This window comes from Nicotiana sylvestris, chromosome 1, assembly GCF_000393655.2.
Source record: "Nicotiana sylvestris chromosome 1, ASM39365v2, whole genome shotgun sequence".
NCBI lineage: Eukaryota > Viridiplantae > Streptophyta > Magnoliopsida > Solanales > Solanaceae > Nicotiana > Nicotiana sylvestris.
This window is the reverse complement of record NC_091057.1, coordinates 172,662,926-172,677,614: the sequence shown is the minus strand read 5'-3', so window position 1 is coordinate 172,677,614 and position 14,689 is coordinate 172,662,926. Positions and strand designations below refer to the sequence as shown.

The 14,689-nt window shown below is 38.9% G+C and overlaps 1 protein-coding gene across 1 annotated transcript; it reads left to right on the top strand.

Annotated features, from left to right (window-relative positions):
* Positions 1 to 5,871: 5,871 nt before the first annotated feature.
* Positions 5,872 to 6,923, top strand: LOC104220346 (agamous-like MADS-box protein AGL62). Its single transcript, XM_009771189.2, has 2 exons — positions 5,872 to 6,040; positions 6,535 to 6,923. Exons 1-2 carry the CDS (start codon positions 5,872 to 5,874, stop codon positions 6,921 to 6,923), a joined length of 558 nt encoding a protein of 185 aa, XP_009769491.1.
* Positions 6,924 to 14,689: the final 7,766 nt, after the last annotated feature.

The following is a 14,689-nucleotide window of genomic DNA, read 5'->3' as shown; positions in this document are numbered from 1 at the left end:
ATTTGAGCACATTTTTACTTGTCTGTGTCCAACTATGTTGGTGTTAATTTACTTGGTTATCTTACGTTACCATCTATGTTTCCCTTTAATTGTCTCTACTGTTGGTAGTTTGATTTCTCCCTGCTATTGGTATTACTTTGTTGTCTTTACCATTGTTAGTTTATTGTTATATCATGTTCAATTTATTAGGCGAGTAGGTGCCTTGAATGTCCCTTGTCACTGCTCCACCGAGGTTAGTCTTGATACTTGTTGGGCACCGCTGTGGTGTGCTCATACTACACTTCTGTGATTTTTTTTATACAGATCCATGTATATGATCGAGAGTAGATGTGCGGATCGTCGCGGTGGAGACTCAAGGTAAACCTGCTACTGCATTCGCAGGCCTTGGAGTCACCTTCATTTGTACTTATTTCCATTGGTTTCTTTTGTTCTGGAACAGTGATGTATTTATTATGTATAACTACTCCTAGAAAGGCTTATGACTTGTACTACTGGTTTTGAGAATTGTAATTGTTCAGAGTTATCTAATTTGAAGTTAGTGAATATTAATGTTATTTCTGTAAATATTAGGCTTACCTAGTTTAGAGACTAGTGACATCACGACTCCTTCGGAGGGATTTTGGGTCGTGACATTATGGGTTTAGAGTAAAACCTAGGTTTTTGATAAAAACAAGATTTGATCACGAAATTCGTTATGGAATGAAGTAAAAATCATATATTCATGATCCTTAGATTATGGGTAACAACTTTATTCGAAAAGTTTCGAAATCCAGGCACGTGGACCTGGGGTTGAATTTTAGGAATCTTGCAATATGGGTGGGGTAATCACTCTAATAGTGGTAATATGAACTTTTGAATCTATATTGATTAGTTTTTACACTATTTAAATAGTTTCAAATTGTTCGGCTCCGGTTTGAGGGTTTGAGCGCATTCTTGAGTTGGAAGTAGGCACGAAGCGAGGTAAGTCTCTTTTTTAACCTTGTAAGAGGGAAATTCCCCCATAGGTGAACTTAATTAATATATGATTAATTGTGGGGGCTACGTACACATGAAGTGACGAGAGTCCGTGCGTAACTACTATTCCTGTTATGTCCGAGTTGTTCTAGGCTTACACCATGTTTTGTGGGTACCGTTATATGATTGTAATTATTGATTTGCATTGAATGGAACTAAGTTGATAATGTCATGATTTGTCACGACCCAAGTTCTCCCTTCGTGAACTCTCGTGACGACACCTAGTCTCTATGACTAGGTAAGCCTAACAATTTGCGGAAAAAAAAATAAAGATACAAATCTAACAATTAACAGGTAATATAATAAAAGAGTTTAAAATGCCAATTGGCATATACAATAATAACACTTTCAAACTGAACATAGCATTCCCAAAATCCGGAATATCATGAATCACAAGCTAAAGAAGTACCTAGTGTTCTAACTTTAGAAGTCTAAACGAAGAAAAATACAAGAAGTCTATAACTGAAGGGAGAATAGAGAGGGACTTCTAGGTCTGCGGACGCGACATATATACCCCGAAGTCTCTAGATCTCCTCGCCTCACGGATAGTATGGCTGAGCAGAAGAACCTGGATCTACGCAAGAAAAACATGTGCAGGAAAGGGCATGAGTACACCATAGCGGTACCCAGTAAGTGACAAGCCTAACCTCGGTCGAGTAGTGACGAGATCAGGTCAGGGCCCTACCGGTTATACATACATAACAAGGTAAAATAGTATGAAATGGCAGTATAGTTAAAATACTAACAGTCAATGAAAAATGGAAACATAGAAAGAAATAGCTCAGTACACAGAGATAGCAACTTGGGATCTCCCAGGATAACATACCATAGTCCCAAACGTAAATGTATAGAGGATCTCCCGGGATACCGTCCCGTAATCCAAATCATAAATGTGAAGGGGATCTCCCGAGATACCTTCCCGTAGTCCCAAACATAAATATACATAGGGATCTCTCGGAATACCGTTCCGTAGTCCCAAAGTAAATACACAACCAAATCAATATACACAACAGTCTCAGCCAGAAAGTCTACAGTTCTATTCAGGTTCGTATCAAAGAAACAAGTAATTCCTACCCTAAACATGCTACAAAAAATTCAAGTAAGCAGTTAAAACAGATAAGACAATTAAGGTACGTAAGCATGCTTTCCTAAGCTCAGCAGGAGGAAACATGAACTAGTATTTCTCAATTCAAGGAAAAATACAGATATTTACTTAATGAAAATGAGGTTTTTCAACAATTATCATGTGTACGCACTTGTCACCTCACGTACATGGCATTCGTATAACAACAATACCAAAATCCTAAGTGGAGTTTCCCCTCACAAGGTTAGGCAAGCAACTTACCTCGAACTAAGCTCAAAATCAATCCGATATCATGCTCTTGCCACAAGTATCTAACTCTGTGTGGCCCAAATTTAATCACATCAATTACATAACGTAAGTATAATTACAAGCAACGAAGTTAGCTAATGAATTTAAAGCTATAGTGAGAAAATAGGAAAACGCCCAAAAAAATCCTCCCCGGGACCACGTCTGGTTTGGGTAAAAATTACAATTTTATAACACCCATTGACTCACGAGATCACTCGTCCAAAAATTATTCAATTCCGACGCTTAAAACCCGATCAAAACCCAAATATTCGATTGGGAAACTTTTTCCCCAAATCCCCATTTTCCACTAAAATTCCTTGATTAGATGGAGAAAATTACTATAGATTGATGAAATATAAATAAAATAGGGTTAGGAATCGTTACCCACTAATTTCCTCTTCAAAAACCTCACAAAATCGCCTTCTCCCGAGCTCCAAAAGTCCCAAAATTGAAAATGGAATAAAACCCTCGACTTGACCCTTTTTCTGCCAGAGATCCCGCTTCTGCGAGAGGGCCACCGCATCTAGGTCCCTCACCTGCGAAAAAACCATCGCAAGTGTGGAAATCACTTATCTAGACTGGGACCACATCTGCAGTTCTGCATCTACGGTTCCCCAACCGCATCTGCGCTTCCTAATGCACAAGTCCAATTCCGCTTCTGCGGTTCACTCAGCCGCTTTTGCGGCACCGCACCTGCGGTCCAAAATCCGCAGGTGCGAAAACAACAGGTTCAACAACTTCATAAATTTCCTAAGTCCAAATTCTCATCCGTTAAGCATCCAAAATTCACCCGAGGCACCCGGGATCTCAATCAAACATACCAACCAATCCTAAAACATCATACAAACTTAGTCGAGCCCTCAAATCACATCAAACAACTCTAAAACCACGAATCACCCTCCAATCCAACCTAATGAACTTGAAATCTAAAAATTCTATAACCGATGCCGAAACCAACCAAACCACGTCCGAATAACCATAATTTTTTCACACAAGTCATATTCAACACTACGGACCTACTCCAACTTCCGAAATCAAATTTTGACCCCAATATCAAAATTTGCACTATCGGCCCAAAACTCCGAAATTTCAACTTTCGCCATTTCAAATCTAAATAAGCTACGAACTACCAAAACACAATCCGGACATGTCCCTAAGTCCAAAATCACCTAACGGAGCTAATGGAATCGATGGAATTCCATTCAAGAGCCGTCTTCACATTGATCTGACTGAGGTCCAAATTCTAAGACTTAAACTCTCATTTAGGGACTAAGTGTCCCAAAACACTTCGAAACTCAAAATGAACCATCCCCGCAAATCACGATAGCTAAATATAGACACAGGGAAGTAGTTAATAGGGGATCGGGGCGTTAATTCTCAAAACGACCGGCCGGATCGTTACATGATTTCAAGGATTTCAAGTAAATAATTATTTTGAAAGGAATTGAGGAAACATTAAGTTATATTTATACTTAACCGCATCACAAGTATATTCCGCGAGTGGGGTGATTATTTCCACTACTCTCATGGGAGCGGGCCGTTCGTCTCGACAGGTTAATAAATGTATAAATATGGTTCGGGCCGTTCGACCCTCGGCAGTGCATAGTTTACTTTTATGTTGGATCGAGCCGAACATCCTTGATGATATTTTTGTGTGATAATAGAACCGAAATTCCTTATAATTCGTATGATTCATTATTTGAAAGGTCACTTGTTTCAAATGAGGAAAGTGCCTAGTTTTATTAATTGGATGAAAGGATTTTCAGTATTATTCTTCTTTTAGCTTGGTGTTATCTACATACATTGTGAATTAAAATATTGAACTTCATATTATTATATTTGCTGACCCTAGTAAGTGCCGGAGTCGACCCCTCGTCACTACTTCTGCGAGGTTAGGCGAGATACTTACTGGGTACATATCTTTATGTACTCACGTTACACTTCTGTACTTGATTGTACAGGCTCTGAGGCATGTGCATCTGGCCATCAGTCCGGCGTGTAGAGTGGACTCCTCAGCTTGAGACTTCCGGTGAGCTGCCTTTTCGAGCCGTTCTGCAGCAACTGGAGTCTTTCTATGTCTTTATCTTTCCTGTCTATTTCCTTTCCAGACAGTAGGATAGTATGATTTTGTATATTCTACTAGACCGCCCACACACTTGTGACACTAGGTCTTGGCACACACAGTTATGATGTTTTGGCTTGTTTTCATGATTGAGATTTGCATTTATTACTTCCATTTAAATATGCTTAAATTTTTAAACTTTAAATTTCTTAATCAATAATGGAAAGTTATCATGTACTAACTACATAAATGAGAACTTACTATTTGATTAGTGTTGCTTGCCTAACAATGGTGTTGGGCGCCATCACGGCCTAATATGAGATTTGGGTCGTGACATTTCTTATCTATACATGTTTGAAGCATTAAATCTGATAAATCTTTATAAGCTTTTAGCGATTGTAGGGAATTAAATAAATTGATAAAATATTACGGTGACTCTAGGTCTTATATTAGAGTCAATAGATAATTAAATAGACTACAATGTATTTAGTTAAATGGGAAAAGGAAGGAAAGAAATTTGCCCGCTGAGTTTTGAGCGTGGTCATTGGTTTTACGGGGATTTTTCCATTATCAAAACAAAAAGAAAAGATGTAGAGTACTTGCTTCCCTGAAACTAAATTTCTAATTATGCCTATTTGTAAGAGGAAAAAATTTGATTATATATCCATATATTGGTGCTTGTACCAAATTGTATCTATTTATTTGTTTAATTAATAAATTGCGGTGATTTTATATATGATAACCGCCAATTTGATGTAAATATTGAAAAATGTCATAATCTTGCGCGACACCAAAAATAGGAAAATAACAAAGAAAAAAAGAATATAAATAAAAGCACTAGTAAACCGAACAAGAATATTCAAACATGTCCTAATCTTCCGCGACAGCTTGAATATTACCAAAAACTGAAAATAACTAAAAGGTGAATATAAATAAAAACATGTCATAATCTTCAGTGACAACTCTAAAGTTACCAAAAAATTCAAAATTTAAAATGATAATAAAAATAAAATTAATGGTAAACTAAACTAGGATACTTATTCATCCATTTGCAAATTAAGGGATATTATCAAGAGAGTATCAAATAATAATAAGCCTATAATACCAAATCATCTCTGGTTCGGGCCTGGGCCTGGAAATTGACTTGACCATTACAATATTGTAGAGGTAAATTTTGAATTTTTTTTGAAAAATGGAGAGTACAGTCACCACTATTATTAGTTATCTAAATTTACTTGCCTCATAACATGTGAACACTAAAGAAATGAACTGGATTCATATCTATGATCTACCAAAATTGAAAAACCAAAGGCTTCAATATGTTGGATAAACTCTATAAATACTAGACTTTTGCATTACAAAGTTCATATCACATAGTAACTCTTAGTAATAAATACTAGTTATATCATCATTATCCTTGAGAATGAGTACTAGACTGATTAAGGGTCGCAAAAGTGTTCGTCTCGCAAGGATAGAAAATCAAAATAATCGACAAGTGACTTTCTCAAAACGCCGAAATAGTGTCTTCAAGAAAGCAAACGAGCTTGCTACTATGACTGGTGCTGAAGTTGGCATCATCGTGTGTCCACAAGGTAATTACAAGCCTCATTACATTTTTTTGTCATCTATATATACATGATATATAATCAACAAATATAACTTTTTAAGCATAAATGTACATGCATCATCATAACTATACATGCAAATCTAAGATCTTGAATATGATAATTAATTTCACGTAAAATTAAAGCATCATAAAAAAGAAGATTGGGTGTGGGAGGCGTTATAACAGTAGATAAACTGATTTCTCTCCACTTACCCTATTTTATATTAGACAAGAGGGGTTGTTCTGATGGTAAGCAATCTCCACTTCCAACCAAGAGGTTGTGAGTTCGAGTCTACCCAAGAGCAAGGTGGGAAGTTCTTGGAGGGAAGGATGCCGAGGGTCTATTTGGAAACAGCCTCTCTACCCCAGGGTAGGGGTAAGGTCTGCGTACACACTACCCTCCCCAGACCCCACTAAGTGGGATTATACTGGGTTGTTGTTGTTGTTGTTGTTGTTGATTTCTCTCCTCTCGCTCTATAGGTAGCAAGCCTTACTCTTTTGGTCATCCAAATGTAAATGAAACCATCAACAAATATGTTGGCGAAGAAAGGCCTCCATCACCATCATCACCGGGCATTGATGACAAGTATGTCCAGATGTTCCGAAAAGCCAATTCTAGAGAACTTAACACACGACTCAATTCTCTGCAAGACCAGTTGGATTTTGAATTAAACTTGAAAAGCAAACTCAAGCAAATGAATAAGAGTGTAGAGAGCCAACAAGAGTGGTTCAAGGGTCCTATAGAGAAGATGAACTACTCCGAGGCTTCAATGTTGAAGAAGGGATTGGAAGACCTGCTCTTGAAGGTGAAGAACTATGGTACTGAGCGTGGTTATGGTTATGAAAATGGAAAGTGGAAGGCTGAATAAAAGCTACTACTAGTTTTTTTTTTTTTTTTTAATAATTGTTCGTGTTATTTATTTTTAAAGGTTAACCTTGGTGCAACGATAAAAGTTGTCGCCGTGTGACTAGGATGTCACAGGTACAAGCCACAGAAATAACATTTTGCAGAAATGCAAAGTAAGGCTATCTACAACAGACCAACATGGTCAAGGTTTCTCTCTTCCCTAGCCGTATCCTGCACATAGCAGGAGTTTAGTGTAGGGGTTCTTGTTAATCATTTTTTTTGTGTGTATTGGGGTATTATGTGATGTTTTGGTGATATCTACTATGTTTGTGTAATAAAAAACATCACTATGATGGAATATAAGTAGAGTTATAAAAATAATATCTTAGTTTCCAATAATTCAAAAAATAAAAATAAAAATAATATAATGCTATTGTTTAAAAACCTAAAACTACATAACAGATCACAAATACTTATTATATTATAAAGAGCTAGAATAGAGTTTTCAAAATAAAACTAAGCTAGAGAGATACCAAAAAAATAATAATCTAAAATTAAAAACTAACTTGAAAAGAATAAATTAAAGAATACACAAAAATAAAATAAAAATGAAAGAAATTAAGCATAAAGGAGAAAAAGATATTTCGATCAGAAAAAGGGAAAGAAAGACAGGTCACATAAAGACAAAACAAACTCACCCTCCTCTTTCATTTCCGCTTAAGCTTCCCCGATTTGTGGGTTTAATTGATTGGATACCCGAGACCTATAATCTTTCCTAGGAACAACTTCTACGACAGAGTCATTTATGTTAACCCCTGCTTTGTGATACTATCTCAGTCTAAGGCTTTGGGAGTCATCATGTTTGATAATTTTTCAAGAAGAGCTGAGGGCTGATCTACGAGCACCCTCTCACTCACGGCACACATGCTATATGTGTGATGTCGACACCCTGATCTAGACAAAGAAAGAAGCTGCTCATTCTGCTTTACCGAGAAACGGGTGACTATCATACGGAAATGAAACTAGTAAAGTAAGATGCCGGAACTCAGTTAGTGCACTAACTACCTTCTTTTTTCTCGCCTAATGGCTCTATCTCTGAGGTAACCCGGATTAGTAGCAACCGATTCTAGTAAATAAGATATTCTTTATTGAATTGGTGGGACCGTAGAGGGAGTCTCAATTGATCTTTTCTAGGATTCCTTATCACGCCACATATGGAGATCTTTCCATTGATAGATCAGAGAGCACCAGTGATTTCGTATCCGGTCAAACTCTTGGCTAATTGATCGAAGTGGGTAGCTCCAATAATGCAAACGCGGAAGAAAAGTAAGAATTAGAGGCCAAACCTTTTTGTACTTTGCATTTTGCGGACAAAGGTCTAAAGTGTATTTGTTTCTCAATAAACGACAAAGGGAAAAGATTGTGAAATTAAAATAAACAATCAAAAAAATGTTGACTTTTGAAATTTTTAGTTTGAGAATTCACTATGAATTAATTTTTAAATATTTAAATTTTAGAAAAAGGATTTATTAAGCACTTGTCACGACCCCAAAACCAAGTCGGTCGTGATGACGCCTATCATGAAACTAGGCTAGCCGGTACAAACCAAAACAAATCAATATTTCATAATAAAGATGTTCTAAACTATTAATTAATAAAATTTCACAACATAAGTCTAAATAAGTGCGGAAAGAACAAAGGCCCGACATTGGGGTGTCACAAGTCACGAGCATCTACTAAGGAATGTCTGAATACAACTAAGACTATCACATTCTGGAAAACACTAATATAGTCTAAGGAAGATAAGTGGGAGAAGAGCAAGGTTGCGATCGCCATGTAGCTACCTTGCCGACTCCGAATATCCGCGACGGATGAAGGATAAGTGCTCGCTATCACGACCCGCAACTCTTGGATTTGCACACAAGGTGCAGGAAGTAATGTGAGTACGCCAACTCAGTAAGTAATAAAAGTAAATAAAGGCTGAGCTGTAAGAAACACATAAATCCACGTCATAACATCACAGTAAGTACATTATGCTTTCAAAACAATACATAAATCAAATCATCTCGTTAAAATCTAATTTCAGTAAAAATCCTTTGAAGATATTTTTCCAACAGTTTCAATAGAGGTTCAATGAAGTTTAGAGTAAAAATGATGAAAATCATAAATAGCCTCTCGGGAAAAACATGTATCACAAACCGCCCCTCGGGCATAACGTCACTCAGAATCGGCCCCTCGGACAACCTCACAGTCACTCGTAATCAGCCCTTCAGGCATAACATGAATCAAGAACAGCCCCTCGGGCAATATCATATCACTCACTCAGGGTACCCATACTCATTGGGGGAGTACAGACTCCGGAGGGGCTCTTATAGCCCAAGCGCTATAACAAGCCATCTCGTGGCATAACAAATCAAGCCCTCGGCCTCTCAAATCACAAATCAATAACAAAATGTTGCGACGCATAGGCCAATCCCACAATATCCTCACAACACAGGCCCTTGGCTTTATTCAGTCTGAAACCTCTCAAGCCAGCCGGGCTAATAGTAAAAAGGGTGCTCAGCCCAAAATATCATTTTATGCATCAAAATGGAGTAAATAAGACCAAGTTATGAAATCAGTAAAACATAGCATGACTGATTACAAATATTAAATCAAAGCAGTGAGGAATAGTAGTAAAAAGCCCTTAAGGGTCCAAACAGCTTGGCACGAGGCCCAAATATGACATTCAACCCAAAATATAGTAATACTTTCCAAAACATATAAGTATCAAATAGTTTTCAGTCAAATACGCAACTTAATAGCTGCTACGGGATGGACCAACTCACAATCCCCAATGGTGCATGCCCTCACGCTCGTCATCTAGCATGTGCATCACCTCAAAATAGTAAAACGATGTAAAATCCGGGGTTGTATACTCTCCGGACAAGATTTACAATCATTAGTTACCTCAAACCAGACAAAACTCTAACCCGCGTTGCCCTTGCCTCTCGACTCGGCCTCCAAATGCTCTGAATCTAACCAAAATCAGTATATTATCATCAATATACGCTAAAGGAATGAATTCCACACGAAAATAATCAAATTATACCAAAAATTCCGAATTTGACTCAAACCCAGCCCCCAGGCCCTCGTCTCAGAATCCAACAAAAATCACAAAACTAGAAACTCCTTTCACTCCCGAGTCTATACATACCAAAATTATCAAAATCCAACCTCAAATGGCCCCTCAAATCCCCAATCAAAGCTCTCCAAAACTCAAGCTCTAACCCTTCAACTTCACCCCAAATGCCCCACTAATTTCATGATTAAGTAGTGGAAAGATCATCACAAATACAAAATATAAAGCCCACGTAACTTACCTCACTAATACCCCTCGATTCCCTATTGAAATCACTGCTTTAAGCTCCAAACTCGTCCAAAAATGGTGAAGGATGAACTGAAATTCGCGAAGGAGACCCAGAACTTCCGTATCTGCGGTCCATAAGTCGCTCCTGTGACGCCGTACCTGCGGAAAATCCATCGTAGATGCGGTTTTCACTTAAACTTCAAAAATCGCTTCTACGGTCAAAACTCTGCATATGCGATCACGCAGGTGCGGTCCCATGCGTGCACCTGCGGCTCCTGCCCTTCTCACCTATGGCCGCATGTGCGACTGCTTATATGCTTCTGCGGGCCTCGCACCTGCGGTCCCCACTCCATATGCTCGGTTATAACAGCTGAAGGCAATTTTTAGTACTTCCTCAAATCCCATCCTTGATCCGTCAACCTCCCAAAATCATCCCGAAGCCCTCGGGACCTCAACCAAACATGTCAACAAGTCACATATCACCATTCAAACTTATTCAAACCTTCGGAATACTCAAAACAACAAAACACCAAATCACCCTCGGATTCAAACCTAAGGATTTCCAAACTTCTGAATTACGCAAACGATGTCGAAACCTATCAAACCTCACCCGAATGACCTGAAATTTTGCACACACGTCACAAATGAACAACAAACCTACTACAATTTCCGAAATTCAATTTTGACCCCGATATCAAGATTTCCAGTGCCAACTGGAAAATGCCAAATTTTCAATTTTGCCAATTCATGCCTAAATCTACCACAAACCTCCAAATTACATTCTGAATACGCTTCTAAGTCCAAAATCACATAACAAAGCTATCCGAACCAACAGAATTCATATTCGAGATCTTCTACACATAAGTCAACATCCAGTTAACTTTTCCAACTTAAGCTTTTAAATAAGAGACTAAGTGTCTCATTCCACTCCAAGACCACTTCGAACACAGAACAACCAACACGATACGATGATATATAGCTGAACAACACATAAGGAAACAGAAATGGGGAAAATGGTGCTATAACTCATGAAACAACCGGCCGGGTCGTTACATCTTCCCCCTCTTAAACAAACGTTCGTCCTCGAACGAGTCAAGAAACATACCTGAAGCCTAAAAAGGTAAGGATATCTGCTCTACATCTCCAACTTGGTCTCCCAAGTAGCCTCCTCCACGGGCCGACCACTCCACTGCACTTTCATTGAAGTTGTATCCTTTGACCTTAACTTTTAGACCTGCTCACCCAAAATAGCCATTGGCTCCACATCATAAGTCAAATCAATGTCTAACTGAACCGTGCTGAAATCCAAAACATGAGACTGATCACCAATATACTTCCAGAGCATAGAAACATGAAATATTGGATGCACACTTGACAGGCTAGGTGGTAAAGCAAGCTCATAATCCACCTCCCCAATCCTCCGAAGCACCTCAAAAGGCCCAATGAACCGAGGAATCAATTTACCCTTCTTCACAAATCTCATAACACCCTTTATGGGTGAAACCTTCAGTAGAACCTTCTTCCCAACCACGTAAGACAGATCAAGAACCTTCCTGGCAGCATAACTCTTTTTTCTCGACTGCGCTGTACGAAGCCGCTCCTGAATCACTTTCACCTTGTCCAAAGCATCATGCACCAAGTCTGTACCCAAAAGCCTAGCCTCGCCTAGCTCAAACCAACCTACTGGAGATCTACATCGTCTCCCATATAAAGCCTCATATGGAGTCATCTGAATACTCGACTGATAATTGTTGTTATATGCAAACTCCGTGAGCGGTAGAAACTGATCCCATGAACCCCCAAAATCAATAACACAAACGCGTAACATGTCCTACAATATATAAATAGCGCGCTCGGACTACCCATCCGTCTGAGGGTGAAAATCTATGCTCAACTCAACCTGAGTACCTAACTCTCGCTGCATGGCCCTCCAAAACTGCAATGTGAACTGAGTACCTCTATCTGAAATGATAGAAACTGGGACACCATGCAGACAAACAATCTCTCAGATATAAATCTCAGCTAACCGCTCTGAAGAATAGGTAGTACACACAGGAATGAAGTGCATGGACTTGGTTAGCTGATCCACAATCACCCATATAGCATCGAACTTCCTCAAAGTCCGTCGAAGTCCAACTACGAAATCTATGATGATCCGCTCCTATTTCCACTCTGGAATATCCATCTGCTGAAGCAAGCCACCTAGCCCCTGATACTCATATTTCACCTGCTGACAACGAGCTACAAATTTCACTATATCTTTCTTCATTATTCTCCACCAGTAGTGTTGTCTCAAATCTTGATACATCTTCGCGGCACCCGGATGGATGGAATACCGCGAGCTATGGGCCTCCTCTAGAATCAACTCCTAAAGCCCATCTATATTGGGCATACATTTCCGGCCCAACATTCTCAATACCCCATCATCACCAATAGTCACATCTCTGGCATCTTTGTGCTGAACTCTACCCTTGAGGACAAGCAAATGAGGATAATCATACTGGCGCTCTCTGATGCGATCAAACAAGGAAGACCGAGAAACCACCCAAGCTAAGATCCAATTGGGCTCTGAAATATCCAACCTCACAAACCGATAGGCCAAGGCTGAACATCAACTGCAAGAGGTCTCTCCAACAACAACAACAATAACGGCCTAGTATAATCCTACAAGTGGGGTCTGGGGAGGGTAATATTTACACAGACCTTACCCCTACCCCGAGAGACAGAGAGGATGTTTCCAGGAGACCCTCGGCTCAAGAAATCAAGAGGTCTATCCCTAACAGGAATATACACCAAACTGCCCATACTCACCACCTTCCGACTCATGGCATCGACCACTATATTGGCCCTCCCCGAATGATACAAAATAGTAATATCATAGTTCTTTAGCAGCTCCAACCATCTCTGCTGCCTCAAATTGAGATCCTTCTATTTGAACGAGTGTTGAAGGCTACGATGATCAGTAAATACCTCACAAGACACACCATAGAGATAATGCCTCCAAATCTTCAACGCTTGAACAATGGCAGCCAGCTACAAATCGTGAACATGGTAGTTCATCTCATGAGGCCTCAACTGACGAGAAGCATAAGCAATCACTCAACCTGATTGCATCAACACACACCCAATACCAACTCTAAAAGCATCGTAATATACTGTATATGAACCTGAAGCTGATGACAAAACTAATACTAGAGTTGTGGTCAAGGCAGTCTTGAGCTTCTGAAAGCTCGCCTCACACTTATACTACCACCTAAAAGAAGTAACCTTTTGAGTCAATTTGGTCAAGGGTGATGCTATAGATGAAAATCCCTGAATGAACTGACGGTAATAACCCGCCAACCCAAGAAAGTATAACGACCCGGCTGGTCGTTTCATGAGTTACTGCTCTGTTTCCCCATTTTTTTCTTCTTTATGTGTTGTTTAGTTGTATCATGTGGTATCGGGTTGGTTGGTTTAGGTTCTAAGTGGTTTTGGAGAGGAATGAGACACTTAGTCTCTTTTTGAGAAGCTTTAGTTGGAAAAGTCAATCGGAAGTTGACTTGTATGTAAATGATCTCGGAACTTGGTTTTTATGGTTCGAATAGCTTTATGAGGGGACTTGGTACTTAGGAGCATGATCAGAATGTATTTTGGAGGTCCGTGATAGATTTAGGCTTGAATTGGCAAAATTGGAGTTTTGGCATTTTCCAATTAGTAATGGAAATTTTGATATCGGGGTTGAATTGGAATTCCAGAAATTGGAGTACGTACGTTGTATCAATTCGGACATGTGTACAAAATTTCAGATCATTCGGATGAGGTTTGGTAGGTTTTTGGATCGGTTGCAAAATTCAAAAGTTTTGAAATCCTTAGGCTTGAATCCAAGGATGGTTTGGTGTTTCGATATTGTTTTGAGTATTCCGAGGGTTGTTATGAGTTTGAATGGTGATATGTGACTTGTTGGTAGGTTTGGTTGAGGTCCCGAGTCTTACGCCCCGCAATATTACGTCGATGTTACGCCTTGCAGTATTATATTGCGATGATGTTATGCCTTGCAGTATTAAATTACGATGATGTTACACTTCGCAATATTAAATTACAATGATGTTACACCCTGTTGTATTGTACGTTGAATTTTTCGTAAGGTAATTGACATCAGTCTATGGAAAAGATTATTTGGTGATTATAAGGATTATACTATTTCAAACAAGTGATGAGTAAATTCGCGAAGGTGAGAGGGTAATCAAATCGAAAGAAATGAATTCCGTTAAAATTTGGCATTTTGGGATAAAATACGACTCGAGCTAAAATACCCGGTATTTATGGACTAGTACCATATAAGGTACCACATGGCCATGATAGTAAGGTGTATAAGGTATGTGAAAAGTAAGTAATATTTTAAGTAAGTAAAGATAATTCTTAATTATGTGAATAATTGGTTAATTATTGGATTAGTG